Genomic DNA, 21,545 nt, shown 5'->3' on the forward strand with positions numbered 1-21,545 from the left:
CCAGTAACATGTCTAGACTTGCACAATTCAATTATTTTCTTCAACACTAAGAGCAACATCAAACACATGTCCAGTCTTTAGCTATAACTCACTGAAATATTTTACTGATATGAAAGTTTGTTCGTCATACCACCATGAGAAAGCTGTTGGGAATCATGAACACTTTAGATTTATACTGTGTCACTGTGTCATATTTTCAAAGATCTGTCTTGTAACATGAATTGGTGAATAAAAGCAGAAGATAGACTAATGTTACTATATGATATATATTGAATGGGAAAGAAGGTAGAATAGATTTGAGCAATTGAATTTTGTACATTAATCTTGTTTTATCAGTTTGTACTGGTAGATATATGTACTGGTGTTTTTAATCAGTAACCAGTGAATTTTAAATGTACAATCAAAAATCTAAATCAAGTCAAAATTGTGATTGATAAAAACATACACATTTTTATCATAATTATATTAGGTATCTCTGATGAATAATTTGCTGCGGAAAAGCTAAAGTACAAATCTCTTACAAGTCTTTTCTATATTCGTCTCTACTACAGTGTGTTTTATCAGTTCATAGATGTCTACTGCATTTTTCAATATGGTCAATATGGGCTCAAAAATAACGTTTTATTTATGGATCATTGAAGAAGACAGGAATGGAAAAATGATATTGATTATCTGATTCAAATCTAGTTGTATTCTTGTAGTAATATCCATTATTCTTGTGCTTGTTTTTAAGACTTATGAAGACAAAAAAACGAGAACTATTGAATTGAATACCAGACAAATGGTGTCATGTTATGATATCTGTGGTATTTGTGATGGTGTTCACAAAACTGAAGTTATTGTTGCTCTGAAACGTAATAGGCTACATCTTTCTCATCTTTATGGAGACTTTGTTAATAAGAGAATTGTTTATTATAAACTTGCATGCATTACATCAAACATATCAGACAGACTTATCAAATTTTGTATATATTTTTAATAAATGATTTAATTAGTAACTGATATGTTCTTTTATCAAATATGAAATGGTGGGAAAGAAACCCTTAAACACAACTAAAGAAAGATTTTCACATATCAAGTCAGCTTTCTTCTATTCACGGCCATTTAAAATGGCAATTATAGTAATTAGAAGCAATTGTTTTAAATGTAAAACATTTAAATGCCCATAATGTACACAGAATAAAAAGGAAACAGAAGCTGTCATAGAATAATACATGCATATAAATTGATAAACTTAGAGGCTCCCTTGTAGCATTGTAAACATTGGCTGAGGTCTCATCGAAGTGAACCTGTGCTGAGTTCATCGCACCACTTCTCATAAGCCCGGAACAGAGTGCCTTCATCAGTGTCGTTGAAGATTTCTAAGTGAGGAATGAGGAAACAATATTCACTTTTTCTAACACTTAACACAATATGTTTAGTGCTTTAAAAACACTTCTTTAAAAAAAAAAAATTCCAAGTCACAAAATACAAACTTAGAAGATATACTTGTACTTGCATTATAATATATATACATGTGTGTGTGTGTGTATACAGGTGCTGGTCATATAATTAGAATATCATCAAAAAGTTGATTTATTTCACTAATTCCATTCAAAAAGTGAAACTTGTATATTATATTCATTCATTAAATACAGACTGATATATTTCAAATGATTATTTCTTTAAATTTTGATGATTATAACTGACAACTAAGGAAAATCCTGAATTCAGTATCTCAGAAAATTAGAATGTTACTTAAAGCTGCAGTTGGTAACTTTTGACGCTCTAGCAGTTAATAAACAGAACTGCTTGCGTCTTGCGGAAGAACATCGTAGCCGGAACTACTTCTCTCTGTTTATGTCTATGAAGAATCACAAAGGTACTGGGTTACTCCGCCGCGGTACCCCCGAAGCAAACTAAAATAGTCCGAATATAAACACTTATTATAGGTGCACCATAGTGATTCAGGACAAGCCAAAAACACGGTTTGGAAAATGGATTCATGGTGTACTCACTTATTATATACATTTTTCTACATTTTGAACACAAACAAATTTACGGACCGCAGCTCTGATTGGTTGTTTCTTAACGGGAGCGATATATTTTCTGCAAATGGCAATAGGACCACTGGGAGGAGCCAGAGGAGCTTGATTTTTTCACAGATTATCTGTCTCATATTCTACTGTCAGGACATAATGACAGGTTTAACAAATATATATAAAAAAAATATTTTTACAAAAGTTACCTACTGCAGCTTTAAGACCAATACAAAGAAAGGATTTTTAAAAATCTTGGCCAACTGAAAAGTATGAACATGAAAAGTATGAGCATGTACAGCACTCGATAATTAGTTGCGGCTCCTTTTGCCTGAATTACTGCAGCAATGCGATGTGGCATGGATCAGTCGACCTGTCTGTGGCACTGCTCAGGTGTTCTGAGAGCCCAGGTTGCTCTGATAGTGGCCTTCAGCTTTTCTGCATTGTTGGATCTGGCATATCGCATCTTCCTCTTCCCAACAACCAATAGATTTTCTATGGGGTTAAGGTCAGGCGAGTTTGCTGGCCAATTAAGAACAGAGATACCATGGTGCTTAAACCAGGTACTGGTAGCTTTGGCACTGTGTGCAGGTGCCAAGTCCTGTTGGAAAATGAAATATGGCCGTGTTGGCCTTGGACCTCAGAAAACACAGTGGACCAACATCAGCAGATGACATGGCACTGCAAACCATCACTGACTGTGGAAACTTTACACTGGACCTCAAGAAACGTGGATTGTGTGCCTCTCCTCTCTTCCTCGAGTCTCTGGGACCCTGATTTTCAAAGGAAATGAAAAATGTACATTCATCAGAGAACATAACTTTGGACCAATCAGCAGCAGTACAGTCCTTTTTGTCTTTAGACGCTTCTGACGCTGTCTGTTGTTCAAGAGTGACTTGACTCAAGGAATGCGACAGCTAAAACCCATGTCTTGCATATGTCTGTGCGTAGTGGTTCTTGAAGCACTGACTCCAGCTGCAGTCCACTCTTTGTGAATCTCCCCCACATTTTTGAATGGGTTTGTTTCACAATCCTCTCCAGGGTGCGGTTATCCCTATTGCTTGTACAGTTTTTCCTACCACATATTTTCCTTTCCTTCGCCTCTCTATTAATGTGCTTGGACACAGAGCTCTGTGAACAGCCAGCCTCTTTTGCAATGACCTTTTGTGTCTTGCTCTTCTTGTGCAAGGTGTCAATCTTTTGGACAACTGTCAAGTCAGCAGTCTTCCCCATGATTATGTAGCCCACAGAACTAGACTGAGAGACCATTTAAAGGCTTTGCAGGTGTTTTTAGTTAATTAGCTGATTAGAGTGTGGCACCAGGTGTCTTCAATATTGAACCTTTTCAGAATATTCTAATTTCACAATATTCACTTTTTGAATGGAATTAGTTAAATAAGTCAATTTACGCAACATTGTGACTTTTGAAGGTATGCCAAAATATTGTGCCAAATATACGTTTAAATGGTGGTATGACATTTGAAAAAACATGGCATTTCTCTCTTTTCCTCCTTTTTAAAAGCTGATGAGCCAGTTTACCCTAACCATGCATAATTTATGGTTTGCTGTGTTTTACATTTGTCATTCTTTTTCCAGTCATAGATAAGCCTTTAAGCATGACATCCTTAAGATTCAAACATATTACCAGCTCTTCCAAGGCCTGTTGGTAAAGGCATTCTCACAAGCCCTCCAGAGTGTTGAAGTCTGTCACGTAGAGATTTCTGAACCAAAGCAAAGGTGCAGTCTTGATGCCACACTGGTAGCTCCAGCCCCAACATGCAACAGACGATCCTGAACTTCTCCTGCTCTGAGAGCAACCCCATCTCACAGGCCACATACACCATGTAGGCCATATCAATATTCACTGCCTCACCGTGGAGTAAAGCTGGTAGGACTTTCTAAAAAAAAAAAATAATAATAATAATATTTATTTTGTTGAAAAAAGTTATTGCTGCATTTTGCATGCATGTATAACCAAAACCTGAACCACAGTTTCAGGAATTCAGTTCTGAGAATTTTTTTAGACAGTTTTCAGACAGACTAAAATAATATATCTTACCCAAGAAACAAATATTGAAAAATATTTTCAAAAAAAAAAATATTTTTTTTTTTACCCCACCCAACCCTTTTAAAATAGTAGAATGTGCGGCTGATGAAGTGAATATACCATCTCTAGTTCTGGGCTGATCAGGTGACCGAAGTCAACCAGTCTGTCAAGATCATCCTCCCACAGGTTTGGGGCCAATTCTTCTAACATGGTTTCTATAGCGACACGGGTAGAAACAGAAGCAGGGTCAATGTGGCCGTCTTCTAGAACCATGCCAGACTGGAACTTTGAGTCTAAAAGGAACTGCCCCTGCATTTCCAGAAGTTCAAACAGCCCTCTGTGCTTCATGAGAGCCATCTAAAACCATAAAAAACATAAATACATTAAAACATTAAAAATAAAAAAGACAAATGATAATAAAAACACTGCTCAGCATCTTGAAAACTTGAAAAAAAATTCTACTGATTTATAAAAAGGCCTAATATTACATAATTTGGTGATGATAAGTTCAAAAATATCATCAAACTATATATATATAGTTATAACAGACCAAAAGTTTGGACACACCTTCTGATTCAAAGAGTTTACTTTATTTTCATGACTATGAAAATTGTAGAGTCACACTGAAGGCATCAAGGGCTATTTGACCAAGAAGGAGAGTGATGGGGTGCTGCGCCAGATGACCTGGCCTCCACAGTCACCGGACCTGAACCCAATCGAGATGGTTTAGGGGTGAGCTGGACCGCAGACAGAAAGCAAAAGGGCCAACAAGTGCTAAGCATCTCTCGGGGAACTCCTTCAAGACTGTTGGAAGATCATTTCAGGTGACTACCTCTTGAAGCTCATCAAGAGAATGCCAAGAGTGTGCAAAGCAGTAATCAAAGCAAAAGGTGGCTACTTTGAAGAACCTACAATATGACATATTTTCAGTTGTTTCACACTTTTTTGTTATGTATATAATTCCATATATAATTCCACATGTGTTAATTCATAGTTATGATGCCTTCATTGTGAATCTACAATTTTCATAGTCATGAAAATAAAGAAAACTCTTTGAATAATGAGAAGGTGTGTCCAAACTTTTGGTCTGTACTGTATATATATCATCTATAATACAGAATAACAAAAGCAGTCAAGTGTCAAAAGTTTGACAAAAAGATGCTCAATTTAAATAAAAAAAAAATCTACAAAGAAGTGGAAAAAACTATATTCCATTACTCCATAACAAAAAAGTTTTTAAATAGCAAGATACAATATGGATAATACAAGACTTCTTGACCTTACAAATGGTTGTCAAAAGCAAAAATGCTAAACAATGCATATCCAAATATGGGAGAAAGTGTAATGTGCTGAAGAAAAACAAGCAGTGATTTCACTCCAAAATGAACAAAAAACAAGTATTGGATAACATTCAGCAAACATGATGCGGAGTGGTGTAAGAATAAAACTTATAATAATAAATATTCCAAAAACAAAAAAGGGGGAAAAAAATTTACCTTTAACATTTCTGCAAGACCATTAGATATGTGTCTGCGAGGAATTGACTGTATAAACGACCTGTCTAAGAAGGCAGCAACAGGTGCAATGTAGGTGCCTAGCTTGTTCTTGCAATTTGCGAAATTCACGCCCGTCTTTGCTCCGACGCTAGCATCAATGTATGACAAAAGGGTAGTGGGAACACGAATATATGGAGTGCGCCGTCTGTAGAGGGATGCTGCGAGACCCACAATATCCAGGCAGACTCCACCTCCGATGGCGATGATGGGCTCCGTACGCCGGTCGATACCAAACTGGTGGACTTCCTCCAGAATCTTCAGGGCCATTTCCATGGACTTGTTCTCCTCCGTCGTAGGCAGGGGCAGGATCCGGTACAGTACATGTCTGGCTTCGAGGTAGTCTGTAACCTGAGAACCATAGAGATTGTATACTACCTCATCCATGACTATGAAGCGTTTTAAGGGCTTGGTGCTGGACCGTACGGCCTCAAGCTGCTGAGTGTCTGTGATGTGGCCCAAAAGCAGAGTGTCATTGCTGGGGTCAAGAAGATTTTTTGTCTGAGTAACTGTATATGTGAAGGTGATGGGGGTGACCACTGTCCAGGTGGTGCCACTAGAGGAGCTGCTTTCGTAACTGCAACATATAAAGCTCATAACTCATTTTGTATCTTGTTTGTGATTATATATATAAATATAAAAAGTAAGATTAAATATTACAAAAAATATAAGTGGTGCTACCTGATTGCAATATTTCTCTTTTCAAATTAATTAAATTCTAATATATATATATTTTTTTTATTTATTTATTTTTTTTTTATGTAAAAGAATCCATGGATATATAGCAGCACTACTACTACACTTTGGTGTAATACTGACACAACCTGTTTTGCATAAGCAGATAATTCCATTGGATATGTAAAGTGAGCTCATATTTGACTCCTCCTGTCTCACTGTAGATAGTTTGAAGGGAAGAGAAATACATATGGAATGGTAGCTCTGTTACTATGTCCATTTACAAAATTATACATAAGTTGTTATAAAATTCTGTACATCAAAAGCTATGAAACACCAAAAGTAATTAAAATTAAAATAATTTATATATATATATATATATATATATATATATATATATATATATATATATATATATTGTTAATCCATCAAAATTAAATGTATTCGTTTTAAATATAATGAGTATCATAGCTTTTCTGTACATCAAAAGCTATGAAACACCAAAAGTAATGAAAATTAAAAAAAAAAAATTTTTAATATATTGTTTAATCCATCAAAGGGAAATGTATTCGTTTAAAATATAAAAAAAATATAATATAATCGTAATGCAATTTAGGATCAGATAAAAGCACACTTGCTAATCCATATAGTTGGGTGCAGTTTTCTATAAATGTTTAAATGTTTAATAAATACTTATTGACTTATACGCACATTTTAGCAGCTGACACTCGTCCTTTTAATCCTTGCTTCACATTTTGCCCTGCTTTGCGTTTCCACGTCCCCTTCACCTGCACCAGGCTGAATACGGTTTCCTTCTGTCTGTTGAGGTTCTCCATCGCCGAGTTCTCCAAAGATGGATGGTAAGGAACAGCTGGATGGCGAACTTCAGTTGTATTAACTGTTAAAGGTTCCTCAGCTCTCTCCATATTTGTAGCGTCATTAAATAATGTCATGAGGTGCATCAGCAGGAATCTGGGAGGAGCTTGCGCGCAAAACTTATGAAAGGTTCTCCCTCTCCAAAACCGTGATGTCTCACTGATTTTGAACTTACACAACTCACGTTCGCTATTCGAACAGTTATATATGTGATGATCACACGTGAGCAAAACGCCTCGAAGGCGCGTGGGTTATGAAATATGACTAGACGTTATATGAGAGATGGAAAGGTGCTGATAAGCAAATGTGATCTGTTCACGATTATGAAGTTACATTTCTTTCTCATTTTTCTTTCATTCTTTTTCTTTTTCTTTTTTTTTTTTTAAATGGGGCACCAAAGTGCACTGTCATGAAAATGCAGAATGTCAGAATGTGCTCCATTCCGAGAACTCTATGTCAGTATCCGTGTTTAAAGAAGGCGATGACTTTCATTTGTTGATAGACTCGAAGAGTGTGCAACGTTTCATTGATAACAATCATGAGGTTTATCCATCCCCTTTTAATCCCAGTTATTAGTTTCGCACGCGCACGCACACACACACACAATTAATGATTACTGAATACACCTAAATTATTTAATACAACTAAAACAATAACAAAATAAGTGAGATAAGAAAAAGACCACTGCAGTCATTGGTGTATAAAGGGAAGGTAGCATAACAGGTTTGACTTTTTGATAAGAAACCACGTGTACACAAGCGAAGTTAATGCAGACCACACTGACCTTTGCTATTCAAAAATGTCAAATGATCAATTATGATTTTTGGAATTACTGAACATAAGTGGCATTTTTTATTTTAAGCGGATATCATTTATAATTATAGCTGCAAGGAAATGTTATGATTTTGAGGACTAGATATGTGTTATAGAATTATATATTATCTTACCTGCAAAAAAAAAAAAAAAAAAAAAAAAAAAAAAATCAGGCACAGCAACATAATTTGACTTTTTTCTGTGCATGCCCCATGTCAAGCTATCTAATATCCAATACTTTGGAACTTTGGAATCACTGTCATGTTTGCTTGTTTGTTTGGATGTGTGTATGTGTGTGTGTGTGTGTGTGTGTAAAGTGTAAGGTCTCTTTAGTCATGTTAATTAACATTTAAGACTTGAATAAAGGAAGTTAATATTATTGAACAATTCAGTCAAAAAAAAAAAAAAAAACAAAAAAAAAAAAACTATATTTTACTGTATTCTCACAACAAACAAAGTAAGTAGGCTAGTTTTCTGATGTATTACTGAACAATCTAAAATAATAATAATAAAAAACTTTTATTCCATTATAAGCTCAGGAGATTCAAGAGTGACTCTGTACATGTTTTTAAATATAAACATTAAAAAAATATTTTGCATTCATTTTGACACATTGAAACATATAAGAAACATATGGTGCACGTGAAATGAGTTGCTTGAGCAATGGTTGGTGCTCAGAGCGGTGTGTTTGCGGGTCGTGGACTGGATTTTTTTACGAGGTTCAGACAGCAGCAGCCCTCGAAACTCAACTCTACAGTGCCCGGAAGCGCAGTTACACTCGTGTGAAAGCTGCACACAGAAGCAGGGCGAAGCACTGACTGCGAATTCTTTACCTTGTGTAAGTTTGTGACGTGAGCATTTGTGTAACGTTTATGCTTGTAAGGTGGGCTTGTGCAACGGAGAACACGGCCAACACAGCACTCCCAATTCATGCTACGAAGATTCGCTATGCAGGCAGCAAAAGGTAGGGATGTTTACGTACGTCAGTTTGTATTCCCGAACTTTTTACAGATCGCGCATTTTTTAATAACGCCAGTTCTGTTTGTTGCCGCAGCTCTAAAGCATGTTTAATACATAGCCTTACAACTCTTACTTAGAATTTACATACAGACAAATATAACATTAAACGCCACGAGTGGAAGTCCAGTCAGGGTTAGCGTGTTACTAAACTCGGTCAGTGGTTTCAAGTTGGCAACGTAATGTCAAGACTTTGGTAAACGTGCAGCAAAACATTTATATGCACATACAGAAAAAAATGCTCCTTGTTTTTTACCGTTTACTTACAAAACTCTTTGATGTGTCGTTTATTTACGGAAAAATAGAATTGATTTATTATAAAATAAGTTTTATATTCAAAGGGAGGGAATTATTCAGCTGTTGGAGCAATTAGGAAATTATAAGGACATTTCTGTAGTTCTAAAAAAATATTCATAGACTAGACAAATATTTATTTTTATATTACTTGATTATAAAAGCTATAATTTTTGGACAGGTTTTGTAGATTTAACCTCATGATAGTGCTCCTGTATCAGAATTCAGCAACAAAAATATATATCAATGTTCAATAAACAGGTTTATAGTTAATAATAAAGAAAATAAGAAAGCAGTGGTTTGTTAAATAATATATTAAGATTAGCCTACGGTTTCTTTATGACGCAGAGGTTGGTGGATGTTTTTCCACTGTTTCGTAGACCCCTAGCGGTTCATGACGAAACTGCAGGGGCTCGCGAGGTGGGAGAAGAAATGAAAAATAAAATTAAATGTTCTTATGGTCACCTGCCAAAAAACAAAGAAACAAACAAAAATATTTATTCAGTCATTCTTGTAACGGTTGCAAGTAACATGACTCATAGTTACATGACTACAATACATTAGGATTTTACAAAGAGCGCAAGGTCATGTGAGGTTATGTGGCCTGTATGAATATTATATTCTACAGTCATGGAGTGTTATGTAATCAGTAATACTTTTTGTAGCTGTACTGCATAGGCTTACCTCTATGAAAGCATATATATATATATATATATATATATATATATATATATATATATATATATGTGTGTGTGTGTGTGTGTGTGTGTGTGTGTGTGTGTGTGTGTGTGTGTGTGTGTCCTCACAAATTATCTGTAATTGTATGCTTCATAACACATCTAACCATACATTCACATACTACTAATAAATGTACTAATCCATCTTTTTAATATTAGTTTCAGACACTCCTGTGGAATTTGTCACAGAGTACCTGCTGAAGGCTAAAGAGATCGCAGAGAATAATGCAAATGTTCCCGCTGAGCTGTGTGATAATCTTCAAAAGGCCCTGGACCTGGCTAGCGGATTGGATGGTTACCTTGAACAAATGAGCAGCCAGGAAAGTGAACCGTTGGCTGAGTTGTATAGGTAACTATTCACCTGAAACTTTGTGTGGGTTGCAGATGATTAGTTTTGTGAATGACGTGTCTTTGTTTAGGTTGTGTTTGTGGTTACACTGTGTTTGTCCTGGAAGTGTTTGTGCAGTGCACAATGCATTATTTTGGCTGCCAGTCACATAAAATTATATGTTATTGTAATGTTTTATGAGTTGTATGAACACACATCATAATTGTTTATTTATTTTCTGAAGGAAATCTATTTTTCATGACTGGAATAAGGTGCATGAGGATGGAAAAACCTTTTTCAGGCTTCCTATTACATGCATCACTGGACAGGTAGAAGGTATACATCTTTAAATTACAGATTAATTGTAGTTTAATTGCAATATTTAAATAATATTTTAAATTCCACAATGTATACTTTGTTTGATGTCTTCATAGATAGACACAATTACTCAAAGTTGATCATGAAACCAAAATACACACTACTGTTCAAAAGTTTGTGGCCTGTTAAGTAATATTAACTATATATATATATATATATATATATATATATATATATATATATATATATATATTTTTTTTATATATTTATTATTTAAAATTTTATTCAGCTAGGATGCATTAAAATGATCTAAAGACATTTATAATGTTACAAAAATATATATTTAATATAAATGCTGTTGTTTTGACCTTTCTTTACATTAAATAATCCTGAAAAAAATGTATCACTGTTTCCACAAAAATATTAAAAAGAAAAAAATTTTAACTGCGTTAATGATAAGAAATGTTACTTGAGCACCAAATCAACATATTAGAATGATGTCTGAAAGATCACACACTGCATTCACAGGAATAAATTATATTGTAAAATATATTAAAATGAAAAATAATTATTTTACTTCTTTATCAAACACTGAAAAATCTTACTGACTCTAAACTCTTTTAAACAGTAGCGTATATGTGCAAACTGTATTTTAATACTGGTTATTATCATTCAATAGGTCAGGTATTAAAGATGCTGGTCCATATGAGCAAAGCAAAGAGGGTCTTAGAGATAGGAATGTTCACAGGATATGGGGCTTTGTCAATGGCCGAGGCCTTACCAGAGAATGGCCAACTTATTGCATGTGAGCTCGAGCCTTACCTGAAAGAATTCGCACAACCTATATTTGACAAGTCTCCTCATGGCAAAAAGATAACTGTGAAGACTGGGCCTGCTATGGACACCCTGAAGGTGAGTCCAGCCTACATCTCTAAAGGCATTTGAGCTGTTAAATATGTCCTGTCCAGAAAAGAATTTCAAATATTTGATTATTTTGTTAAGAAAATGCTTTAAACGTGTACTATTTTGCAGGAATTAGCTGCCACGGGAGAGCAGTTTGACATGGTTTTCATCGACGCAGACAAACATAACTACATCAACTATTACAAGTTCCTCCTGGACCATAACCTGCTGCGGATAGATGGTGTTATATGTGTTGACAACACACTGTTTAAAGGGAGAGTTTACCTCAAGGACTCAGCAGATGATTTTGGAAAAGCCTTGCGAGATTTTAATCAGTTCGTCACAGATGATCCTCGAGTAGAGCAGGTGTGAATGGTTTTCTCTCAAATATGAGCTTTTATTCATTTTATAAAACCGACAACACAGACAGTTCTGAATTTCAGTCGTTTGATCTCTGTTTATAGGTCATTATTCCTCTGAGAGATGGCCTCACTATAATACGAAGACTGCGCTACACACCTCAGGCAAACACACAGCTGAAGGTACAGTATACTTAGAATAATTAGAATAATAAAAGGAAACTTCAGTACAGCCATTGATCAGATCACTGATGTTGATCTATGCTTCACAGAGCACAGTGACGTATGATGAGGTTTTCAGAGGAGTTCAAGGGAAACAAGTGCTGGACAGGTTACGTTTGGATGGAAAAGTGGCCTATGTGACTGGGGCTGGTCAGGGCATCGGCAGGGCCTTCGCACATGCTCTTGGAGAGGCTGGAGCCAAAGTCGCCATCATAGACATGGACGAAGGAAAAGCAGAGAATGTGGCCCATGAACTGACTTTGAAAGGTGAGTGGTACTTTTATGTTTTGCTAAAACTGGAACTAAAATGGTACAAATTGGGAAAAAAAGAAATATTACATGAAAAGCTTAAACTTAAATAACTTAAAAGTTTGAAATGGCAACTAAATGGCAGCTAAGTTTAAGTACTAAAATTACTGAAATTGAAATACAAATTAAAGTCTAAAAAATACAAATCTAAATAGAAATATTGTAAAAAAAAAAAAAAAAAACGTGTACAATAAAATAAAAATGTCATAAAGGACATAACATAATTATTGTAAACAAACTAAGATTAAAATTCAAACAGAAAAAATTAAAATAGAAGCTAATTCAAATATGAATAAATACTATATTAGTACAGAAATAATGCTAAAATAAGACTGATTTTCCGAGGTCCTACTAGAAGCCATAGGAATATTGGATTTTATTAACAATGCACTAGTTTCACAAAGTTTTTGCTGTTATATTTATATTTTATACATATTTATTGGTATATTTAAAATGCTTGAATAATGCTTATACTTGATTTAACCAGCAGATGGGGCCCTAGTATCATAGTACACAACAGAATGACGCTGTTTCCCAGCTGCTCAGACTTATTTTTGACATCTTTTGTCTTAATATACAGCAATTTTGTCCGTGTGCACTGCAAAACATTTTTTTACTTATTTTCTACTACAAATATCAACATTTTTAGGATATTTTGTTGTAAAGACAAATAATATAGATTTTACTTTAAGATTATTTAATTAAGATGATTTTTTTTACACCACTGGCAGATATTTTTATCTTGTTTTAAGCAAACTAACAACATTTTGAGATTTTTTTTTCCTTTTCCATATCTTAAGTCATTTTGGTTCTTTTGTGTGTGTGTGTGTGTGTGTGTACTATATTAATGTCATATAGTTTACATGATTGAGGATGTGTTTAAAATTAGACAAACCCCACATTTATCTTAATCTAATAAAGTGATATTTATGTGTTCATGTGCATGTTGGACTAATATTTTTTTCCGTATGATTCCATGTCGTTCCAGGCATTTCAAGCATGGCTGTGGCCGCAGACATCAGCCAACCAGAGGACGTTCAGAAGATGATTGATGACATTGTTTCTAAATGGGGAACAATTCACATCGCTTGTAACAACGCTGGCATCAACAAGAACTCAGCTAGTGAGGACACTAGTCTAGAAGAATGGGACCAAACCTTTAGCATTAACCTCAGAGGGACTTTCATGTGTTGCCAGGTACCCCTTCAGTTATATATTTGGTTTGTCATGAATTCCAGCTGAGATAAACCATTAAGTCTAGGTATTCCTGAAAAGATTCTTGTTAAAAATACGGCAGGCATTTACAGCTCATTTCATAGACCCACAGTCAGTCAGCATCAAGAGCCTGAAAACGGACCAGGTTCAAATCCCCTCCTAACATACAATCTACCAAGCAGAACTGAACCATTTTTTGTTGTATGTAAAAGAGCAGCAGCTTTAACATTTTGTCACATGGGTTCCTGTTACTTGTATTTGCCCAAACTTTAGCAGATTCTAGTTGCTTTTGTATATTAGCAACAACTTTTCCATTAGTTTCTGACATTTCCCGGGAGACGGAATAAAAGCTGTGATAAGGGAAAAGAGAGGTGTGAAGGAAAGTGATTTCATACCTACAGCATTAGAAGACATTAAATCCTGCAAGGCACCAAATAAATCAGAGTAAGCTGTTTTACACAAAACCGAGAGGTGATGGAGATGCCTCACCGCATTAAAATGAACGCTGGGAGTTTTTGAGACTTTTTGTCTCGTTTGCTCATGCGGGGATTGTTATTCCTCTCCCCGTAGACTGTAGACGTGGAAGTCTGATTAGTGAAGGTGTCAATACTGTGACATTCCTCTGAAAGCACATTTGTCTCTTCTCTCCCTCAAATTACTGCCTCAGGCGGCCGGTCGTGTCATGCTGAAGCAAGGATACGGCAAGATAATCAACACCGCTTCCATGGCCAGTTTAATAGGTGAGTGATGATTTTTATGCCGCCATAAGCTGAGATATTACAATGTCTCTTCCCTCTGAATTTAATACTCTCAGCAAACGTAGGGGTGGGGTTTTGGAAAGAGAATATCAAACAAGTAAAATAGAGAAAGAGAAAGAAAACTTGACTGTTTTTGATTATAGGGTATAGACACACAAGTATCCATGATAAAGACAAGGGAAAAAATTTATGGAAATATAGGTTTTCACATGTGGCAAACTTTCAGAAATGTTGTGTTGGTTTCATATGGCTTTGAAAAATATAATTATTTGAAATGTAAAGTTTCAGTTAATAGTAATAATGTTGTTCTTGATCATTGAAAAAATTGAGATTTAATTAAATGTATGCATATAATCATTAAATAAATAAATAATAATAAATTGATAATTTAATTATATAGACAGAGAGAGAGAGAGAAAATTACCTTAAAATATAATTTAATAAAATAATAATGTATCTTTCTACCCTAGGACAAGAAAGTTACGCAAAACTACTTGATACGGTTTTCTTCAGTAATTGCATTATTTTAAGGAGTATTTTTTTTATCATCATGATTTCACATTTTTGACTTCATACATTATGTCAGACTTTATATAAAAATGAATATTAATACAGAAATTAAAAATGCACTCTTCATAGGATCATCATTAGTTTTGTACGCAGGCTGCTGCTCCGCATAGCTTTTAACTCACTAAAACTACTGAAAGCTGCTAAATTGTATGTAATATATTTAATAAAGTGTTTGTGTGTACAACCATCTAAAATTCTCTGACCCTTTTTATTGTTTGTTCAACTAGAGCCCTTCGACTGTATTGCCCCTCAGAAGCCTGTTTTTGCATCATTATAAACATGAAAACTGTAACGCTGTTGAAAGGCTGTAAATTGCAACTTCTCAGTCTCTTATAAAGGGACTTCCTGGTATGCCGCCGGTCCTGGGTGCTCCGCCTTGAATTGCAGTAAAAAAAAAAGAAAAGAAAAGAAACCGTGTTTTTATGCAGCACACTGTAAAGGAACGCTATTTGCTACACAATGTGGCACAATTCCTCCAACAGGTCCCTTGCTGTGCAATAGCAGCACTCCATCAACAGTGTAGTCAAGTAGCCAATAAACTTGTGTACCATATGGATGCTAGTCCCAACTGTGGGTGCAATCTGTAACACAGAAGCATGCTGCTATAAGAAGTGAAGAGAGAGAGAGAGAGAGAGAGAGAGAGAGAGAGAGAGAGAGAGAATGAGAAAAGGAAGGGGGAGTAGAGGGCAAGGGAAAAAGTGATCAATTACTCGCATTACATACAGTCCTTCAGGAATTTTCGTTATTGGCCAGGACATCTGTTATAATATTGTCATAATGTGTAATCAGATGGGGGCTGTTGTAGCCAAGTTGGGGAATACATCTTGAAAGTCCAATTAAAATGCAGAATGACACTGCCTCTGTCCATCTGTTGAGTAGCATTGTGTTTCCCCCTCTCCTTCCCTCTTCCACATCCCCTTTGACGTGGATGGGCATATTTAAAATTCATTTTTATATAATTCGAATTATTTGTGTTTGTTAACTAGTTTGTAGTTTTCTGCCTTACGGCCCATAGATAAGAGGCATTTAACCAAAAATGGAAGCTAGGTGGCACCAGACTGACTGTTAAGGGGCACGTTGACTCAAAAATAAAAATACTGTCATCAATTATACATTCTTGTGTCATTTCAAAGTCCTATGAGTTTCTTTTCTTGGTGGTGCACAAATAGAAATGATTAGAAGAATGTTAATGCTGCATATTCATTGAAAATGTCAAAAGTCCAGTGACCCCATTCCGCAAAACATCTCTTTGTATTCATATAAATAAAGTCATATGGGTTTGGTTCAACATGGTGACTAAATGATGACAGAATTGCCTTTTTTGGTGGGTGTATCTTTAAAACTCATAGGCTTTAGATGAAAAAAAAAAAAACTGGAAAATACAAAACAGACTCTAATGACATCACTATGACCTGCAACATCTCTGAAAATTACAGATCAGAGAGGAGCCTTGCTCTTCCTTCCTTTAAAACATCAATGCCTCTCTGAGGCATACAGTAAAAAGGCGGTCTGTTCTCTTGCCATATTTTCTGCTAGGATTAATACATGCTGGCCTTTTTGTATTTTCTGATAAATCAGAGGCTTATTTGTAGGCAAAGAACGGCATCTTTTTTTAATAAGAGCAGCTTCCCTCGAAAACCAGGCCCAATGCAATCTGACAATTGTCCGGTTAGCATTTCTCCTTTAAAACAAATGAGGGGCTAGAGAGCGCAAACCCATCTCCACAGGACTGGCCGCTGCCTTCGCACAGCTGTGCTGTATTTATCATCTCGCTTCCAACCACAGCAATTTGGCAGTGAGATCACCGGGTGACGAGGTTAACTACTAAAGTTGCATGTAACTTGGAGCCGCCCTCGTGATGATTAATCAAGCAAGACCCTTTTTCCCTGCATCGCATGCAGCGTTGAGCATCTGTGATGGTCAAGACAAACAAATGGAGTTTTGCTTTTGTTCTTGAAGATGATGCATGCCGAACATCCCAAGTAATTAATTTTACATGGCTTCATCTGCGGGGTCCCAAAAGCTAATGAAAGTGTTTTCATGTCACATTGGAGTTCAAGACCCTCTCGCTGAGTTATGAGGGGAATGAAGTAATTGGGCCTTGTATTAATCACATGTTTAGGTCATTATGGAGTATAATGTGTGTTTAAAAGTTTAAAAGTTGGTTTAATTCATTTTAATGTATTGATGTAACACAGAGCAATTCAAAGCTGGTTCTAACATGCTACGCTCATAGCAGATGCAGAGCAGATTCTTCAGGGAAAATGCTCAAAAATATTGTTTGCTCAACTTGTACAGAGGTGTATATGTTTTGTCCAATATAATGAATCTAGAATAAAAATCTCATCTACCTGTAAAGCCAACTGGATGTGAAACTTTAAGTTTCATGGAACCATAGACATAGAACCTATATAGAGCGTATTTAATAAACACTCAGAAAAAAAGGTACAAAATCTATCACTGAGGCAGGAATGTTTATGAACAAAGGTGTGTCTTTTATAAAGGTTCTGCCCCATTGACAGATTTTGTATCTTTTTTTTCTGAGATTGAAGGATAGGCCCTTCGACATATCCCAACACATTTTGCAACAGTAAAGTTTGGATTTAAAACATCAATTTTTTATGAAAACATAAACCAGAACTCATTAATAAATTTAATGACACCACTGAAAAAGTGCACCATCACAGTTGTCCAGTATAGGAAATTTGACTATTTTGTCAAATACTGTAATGGGATTTCGCTCTTAAAAGTACTTCTTTAAAAAAGTACTTCTTTTTTCTTCTCAACAGTGCCACATCCGCAGAAGCAACTGGCCTATAACACATCCAAAGCTGGGGTAGTTAAGCTCACACAAACCTTGGGCACAGAGTGGATCGATCGAGGCATTCGAGTCAATTGCATCTCCCCGTAAGTGTGACAGACCATACATACACTGTGCTGTGTGGGATTAGTCAAAATTGAACTGGAATACATTTTTATTGCTGGTAACATGATTATTTCCCACTTGGTGCTCTCTTTAGCAGAGGCACATGTTCTGGTTCTCCCCATATTATGTTCTTAAATGTAACGCATGAATCAATGCCTTTTGTGCAAAAAAACTACAGCCTTTCTCTCTTCATATGTGCATTGCACCAATTAAGCAGAGAGGACTGTTTTGATATTTAAGTGGGAACTTAATTTGTTTTGACAGGGTCAAAATGCATAATTTTCCACAATAGGCCACACAGTTGAGACTCAGTTACTAAATTACAGTGTGAAACAATGCAATCCAGCTTAATTGGATGACGTCTAGAGGGATGAGTAGAGCAAACAGTTTCTTTAATTGTTACATTCAATTAGGGATTCAAATTAGCCTCTTCAGCAGAAGTGTCAGCAAAACAATGGCAGCCTTGTTTGTATCTATTTGTCAGCGCAGTTCTTCTGAGGAAAGGAAGAAAAGAGCAAAAGGAAGCGTGAGCGTGTCGCTTGAAGCCGAGGATCCCCAAGCCCCCGTGCTTCCGACAGTAAATCCGCAACACGCGCACATGTGCTCTTTATTCATTTCTATATAGAACCAGCTTGTTTTCTCATTTTAATTTGCAAGGAAGCAATTCTTTTCTCTCCATCAAACCCCCACCCCGCAAACACAAGTTCTCTCAATGGGCCCCTGATTTCTGTTAAGTGACCGTTGGTAAATATGCATACGGGTTGGGGGGGTAGGGGGGGGTGGCACAATTAGCATGTGTGAGGTTGACTGCCACCTGATTTCATTGGCAACTTAAGCTGCGACAGTGATAAGCTGCATTATCTACAAAATTGGCTGAGGGAACACAGTAAGCCTTTGATTGCTCAGGACGGATTCCCAGATAAAGCAGAGCTGAAGAGAAATATAATTGAGATTTTAATATGTTAACTAAAGGTGTCACATGCTACTTCAGTGCCTCTAATTTAGCTGCTGTGTTGGATTTGGTATCATGAAGAATGGAATCTATTCGTCCGGGCTTAAATGGCACCGAAGGCTGTTGGGGATTTCGGCTGTCAGTGAGTGTGTGAACAGACAGACTGTATTTCCCATGCGGCTGCCCCGGTGTGAAGAACATTTGCAAAGTTGATGTGGACAGTTGATGATCCAGTTTATCACACGCAGCTATTTTAGTGCTGGCAGTAATATAAGAAATATACTCATTGCAGTCATCATGAAACAGTAATTGCAATGGCAACCCAATTGGTTTGAAAAAGAGAGCAAGAATTGATATTGTCCTATAGAAATTGATTGGACTGTGTGCATTCTGTACCAAATGGATCCAGACCTGAATGTAATTGTTGTCTTGTTACTGGGACATTTATTTGTGATTTTTTTTTTCTGCTCACCATTGAAAAGTTATATTACAGTCTAAATTAGAACATAAAATTCTATTATATATATATATATATATATATATATATATATATATATATATATATATATATATATATATATATACATACACACTGTATGAATGTATGAGACATGCACATGTATACCAAACCAATACAGCATTGTTTTAACCATGAGTGGAACTTGATTGGAAACTTTCATTTTATATATTGTTACTTTTGTAACAAATATGGTCAGTTTTGATTCCATGTGGACCTTAAGACTTCTGATGTTCAGTTTGGAGTGTGCCAATCATACTATCCATCCATCAAAGGACATTGAACCAGTGTAAACACCATCAGAGCTGTTCTGCTCAGTACTAAAGTCCTTAAAGGATAGCCAACTTCATTTTATGTCACTGTGACTGCTATAACTGAAACGAGTGGCCTTGAAACAACACTCTGTCTTATCTGTCTCTCTCTTTCTCTACAGTGGTATTGTTGACACCCCTCTCATCCATTCAGAGAGTCTGGAGCCTCTAGTTCAGCGCTGGCTGTCAGATATCCCAGCCGGACGACTGGCTCAAGTGACAGACCTCCAAGCTGCAGTGGTATACTTGGCATCTGACGCCTCTGACTACATGACAGGGCATAACTTAGTCATAGAGGGTGGTCAGAGTCTGTGGTAGAGAAAGTTTGCCTCTTGGATTTGGTAATATACTCTCACCCAGTGTTCCTAAAGGATACGGAGTCAGTTCCTTGATTTTAACGATACAGTACATTGGTGAAGGGGTGTACTGTACATTTTAAGTTATCAGTACATCCACAACCTGTTTAGTGTGTAGTGTCTCATTTGTAAGCAACTCTACTTGTGTGTTATTTAACTAGTGCATTTTGTATGAGGTTTTTATATTTGAACACTATTACAATAAACACTGCCTTCCACAACTATAATAAAGTCCACTGCAGGCAAGCTTACTGAACCCATATGCAGCTTTTATTTACACATAAGAGTTCAGGTATACAATTTTGCATTGGAAATGACTTGAACCATTTCTGAACATTGGTCAAATATGAGCAGCACAACTGTTTTCCAAATGTAATCACTACTAAATTTGTGCCCTGATTCAGATGCATCATAAATAACTTTTACAATGCATTTGTAATGCTTTACGTACCCCAATACTACCTGGTATCACACTTGTTCAAGTCTATCCACTCATGTTCAACCTTGTGTATAACACTACCAGTCTTTTTCACCGTCAGCATTCGTGAATGGCCCTGTAAGGGCCTCTACCACAGTTATCTTAATTGCTCTCTGTTCTGTGTATATGCTGAAAAACAATACTTGAATGAAACGGCCAGTGGAGAACTTGACCCCTGTCACTGCAATTATTCTAAAGGAGTGGCCAATTAGTTCCATTAGTAAAGCAATAGGATAGCAGGTTTGCTCATAAATGTCTATAATTCATGCCATCAGCTCAGATACTCAGGCCAGATATTTACATAATTAGTACTGCAAATGAGGATACTGGTGTTGGAGAGCTTCACTGTTGTGTTAGATCGACAATTCTGCCCCTGATCTGAAGCCTAGCATCACATGAACTGTCAAGATCTTCACTTTTAGATCCAAGAATACAAAATATGTTTAAAGTTAGAAATAGTACTAATCAGGATTCAATTAGTATTTAATGGCAAAGTTCTTCCGAGTAGGAAAATCAGCAGGACTTAATAAGAATCAGTAATTCATTATCTGTCCACACAGTGGAAGCATGGAGACAGAAAGCTATAGTTCATCATGTGCTTCTATTTTACCAGAACATATCACGGGAGAACTATCAAACTGTCATTGCCCATTGTCCTCATTCTGTACATGAGTTTAAGCAGTTTATGTCCTTTTGGAAAGAAATTATTGTTTATTATAAAATGCTTCTCAAACACTAAAAATAAAATTTAGGATGCTAGGTTATATGTTTGCTTTAGTATTCCGCATATTAATATTTAACCTAGGATTTTTTTTTTTTTTTTTAAGTTAACAGGTGACATTTAGATTTAGTAGTAAAATCCACTGCTCATTTCAGTGTGGGAAATGTTATTTTTAATCCTAATTTGTTCATTAATAAATATTTGAATAGTGTTATAACAATATGTTAATCATATATATGTGTATAATTTAACAAATATTATTATAGAAACTT

The 21,545-nt window shown here is 35.9% G+C and overlaps 2 protein-coding genes across 3 annotated transcripts; one reads left to right on the forward strand and one right to left on the reverse strand.

Annotated features, from left to right (window-relative positions):
• Positions 1-953: 953 nt before the first annotated feature.
• LOC128015848 (2-epi-5-epi-valiolone synthase) lies at positions 954-7,234 on the reverse strand. The gene is made up of 5 exons (XM_052600043.1): positions 7,005-7,234; positions 5,562-6,195; positions 4,186-4,422; positions 3,664-3,916; positions 954-1,361 (listed from the first exon to the last, which is right to left on the reverse strand). The coding sequence occupies exons 1-5, from the start codon at positions 7,217-7,219 to the stop codon at positions 1,276-1,278; spliced, it is 1,425 nt and encodes a 474-aa protein (XP_052456003.1). The 5' UTR covers positions 7,220-7,234; the 3' UTR covers positions 954-1,275.
• Positions 7,235-8,667: 1,433 nt separating this feature from the next.
• Positions 8,668-20,321, forward strand: LOC128015849 (uncharacterized). 2 transcript variants are annotated; one of them, XM_052600045.1, is made up of 11 exons: positions 8,668-8,820; positions 10,190-10,379; positions 10,603-10,694; positions 11,356-11,588; positions 11,709-11,945; positions 12,044-12,121; positions 12,211-12,427; positions 13,458-13,666; positions 14,352-14,424; positions 17,802-17,919; positions 19,841-20,321. In XM_052600045.1, exons 2-11 carry the CDS (start codon positions 10,339-10,341, stop codon positions 20,034-20,036), a joined length of 1,494 nt encoding a protein of 497 aa, XP_052456005.1. In that variant the 5' UTR covers positions 8,668-8,820; positions 10,190-10,338; the 3' UTR covers positions 20,037-20,321. The 2 variants fall into 2 exon arrangements, with proteins under 2 accessions (XP_052456005.1, XP_052456004.1); XM_052600044.1 differs by having other exon boundaries at positions 8,679-8,946.
• The last annotated feature ends 1,224 nt before the right edge of the window (positions 20,322-21,545 follow it).

The sequence above is a fragment of the Carassius gibelio genome, chromosome A6 (genome assembly GCF_023724105.1).
Source record: "Carassius gibelio isolate Cgi1373 ecotype wild population from Czech Republic chromosome A6, carGib1.2-hapl.c, whole genome shotgun sequence".
Lineage (NCBI taxonomy): Eukaryota > Metazoa > Chordata > Actinopteri > Cypriniformes > Cyprinidae > Carassius > Carassius gibelio.

Bases quoted from the DNA above. Each gene is read 5' to 3' on its own strand.
- LOC128015848 (XM_052600043.1), bottom strand. From the start codon at position 7,219: ATGGAGAGAGCTGAGGAACCTTTAACAGTTAATACAACTGAAGTTCGC. The intron at 3,917-4,185 runs GTATATTCACTT...TTTTTTTTTTAG, and splicing joins TCAGCCCAGAACTAGAGATG to AAAGTCCTACCAGCTTTACT. The intron at 1,362-3,663 runs GTAATATGTTTG...TTCCTCACTTAG, and splicing joins AACAGGCCTTGGAAGAGCTG to AAATCTTCAACGACACTGAT.
- LOC128015849 (XM_052600044.1), top strand. From the start codon at position 8,913: ATGCTACGAAGATTCGCTATGCAGGCAGCAAAAG. The intron at 10,695-11,355 runs GTATACATCTTT...ATCATTCAATAG, and splicing joins CATCACTGGACAGGTAGAAG to GTCAGGTATTAAAGATGCTG. The intron at 11,946-12,043 runs GTGTGAATGGTT...CTCTGTTTATAG, and splicing joins ATGATCCTCGAGTAGAGCAG to GTCATTATTCCTCTGAGAGA.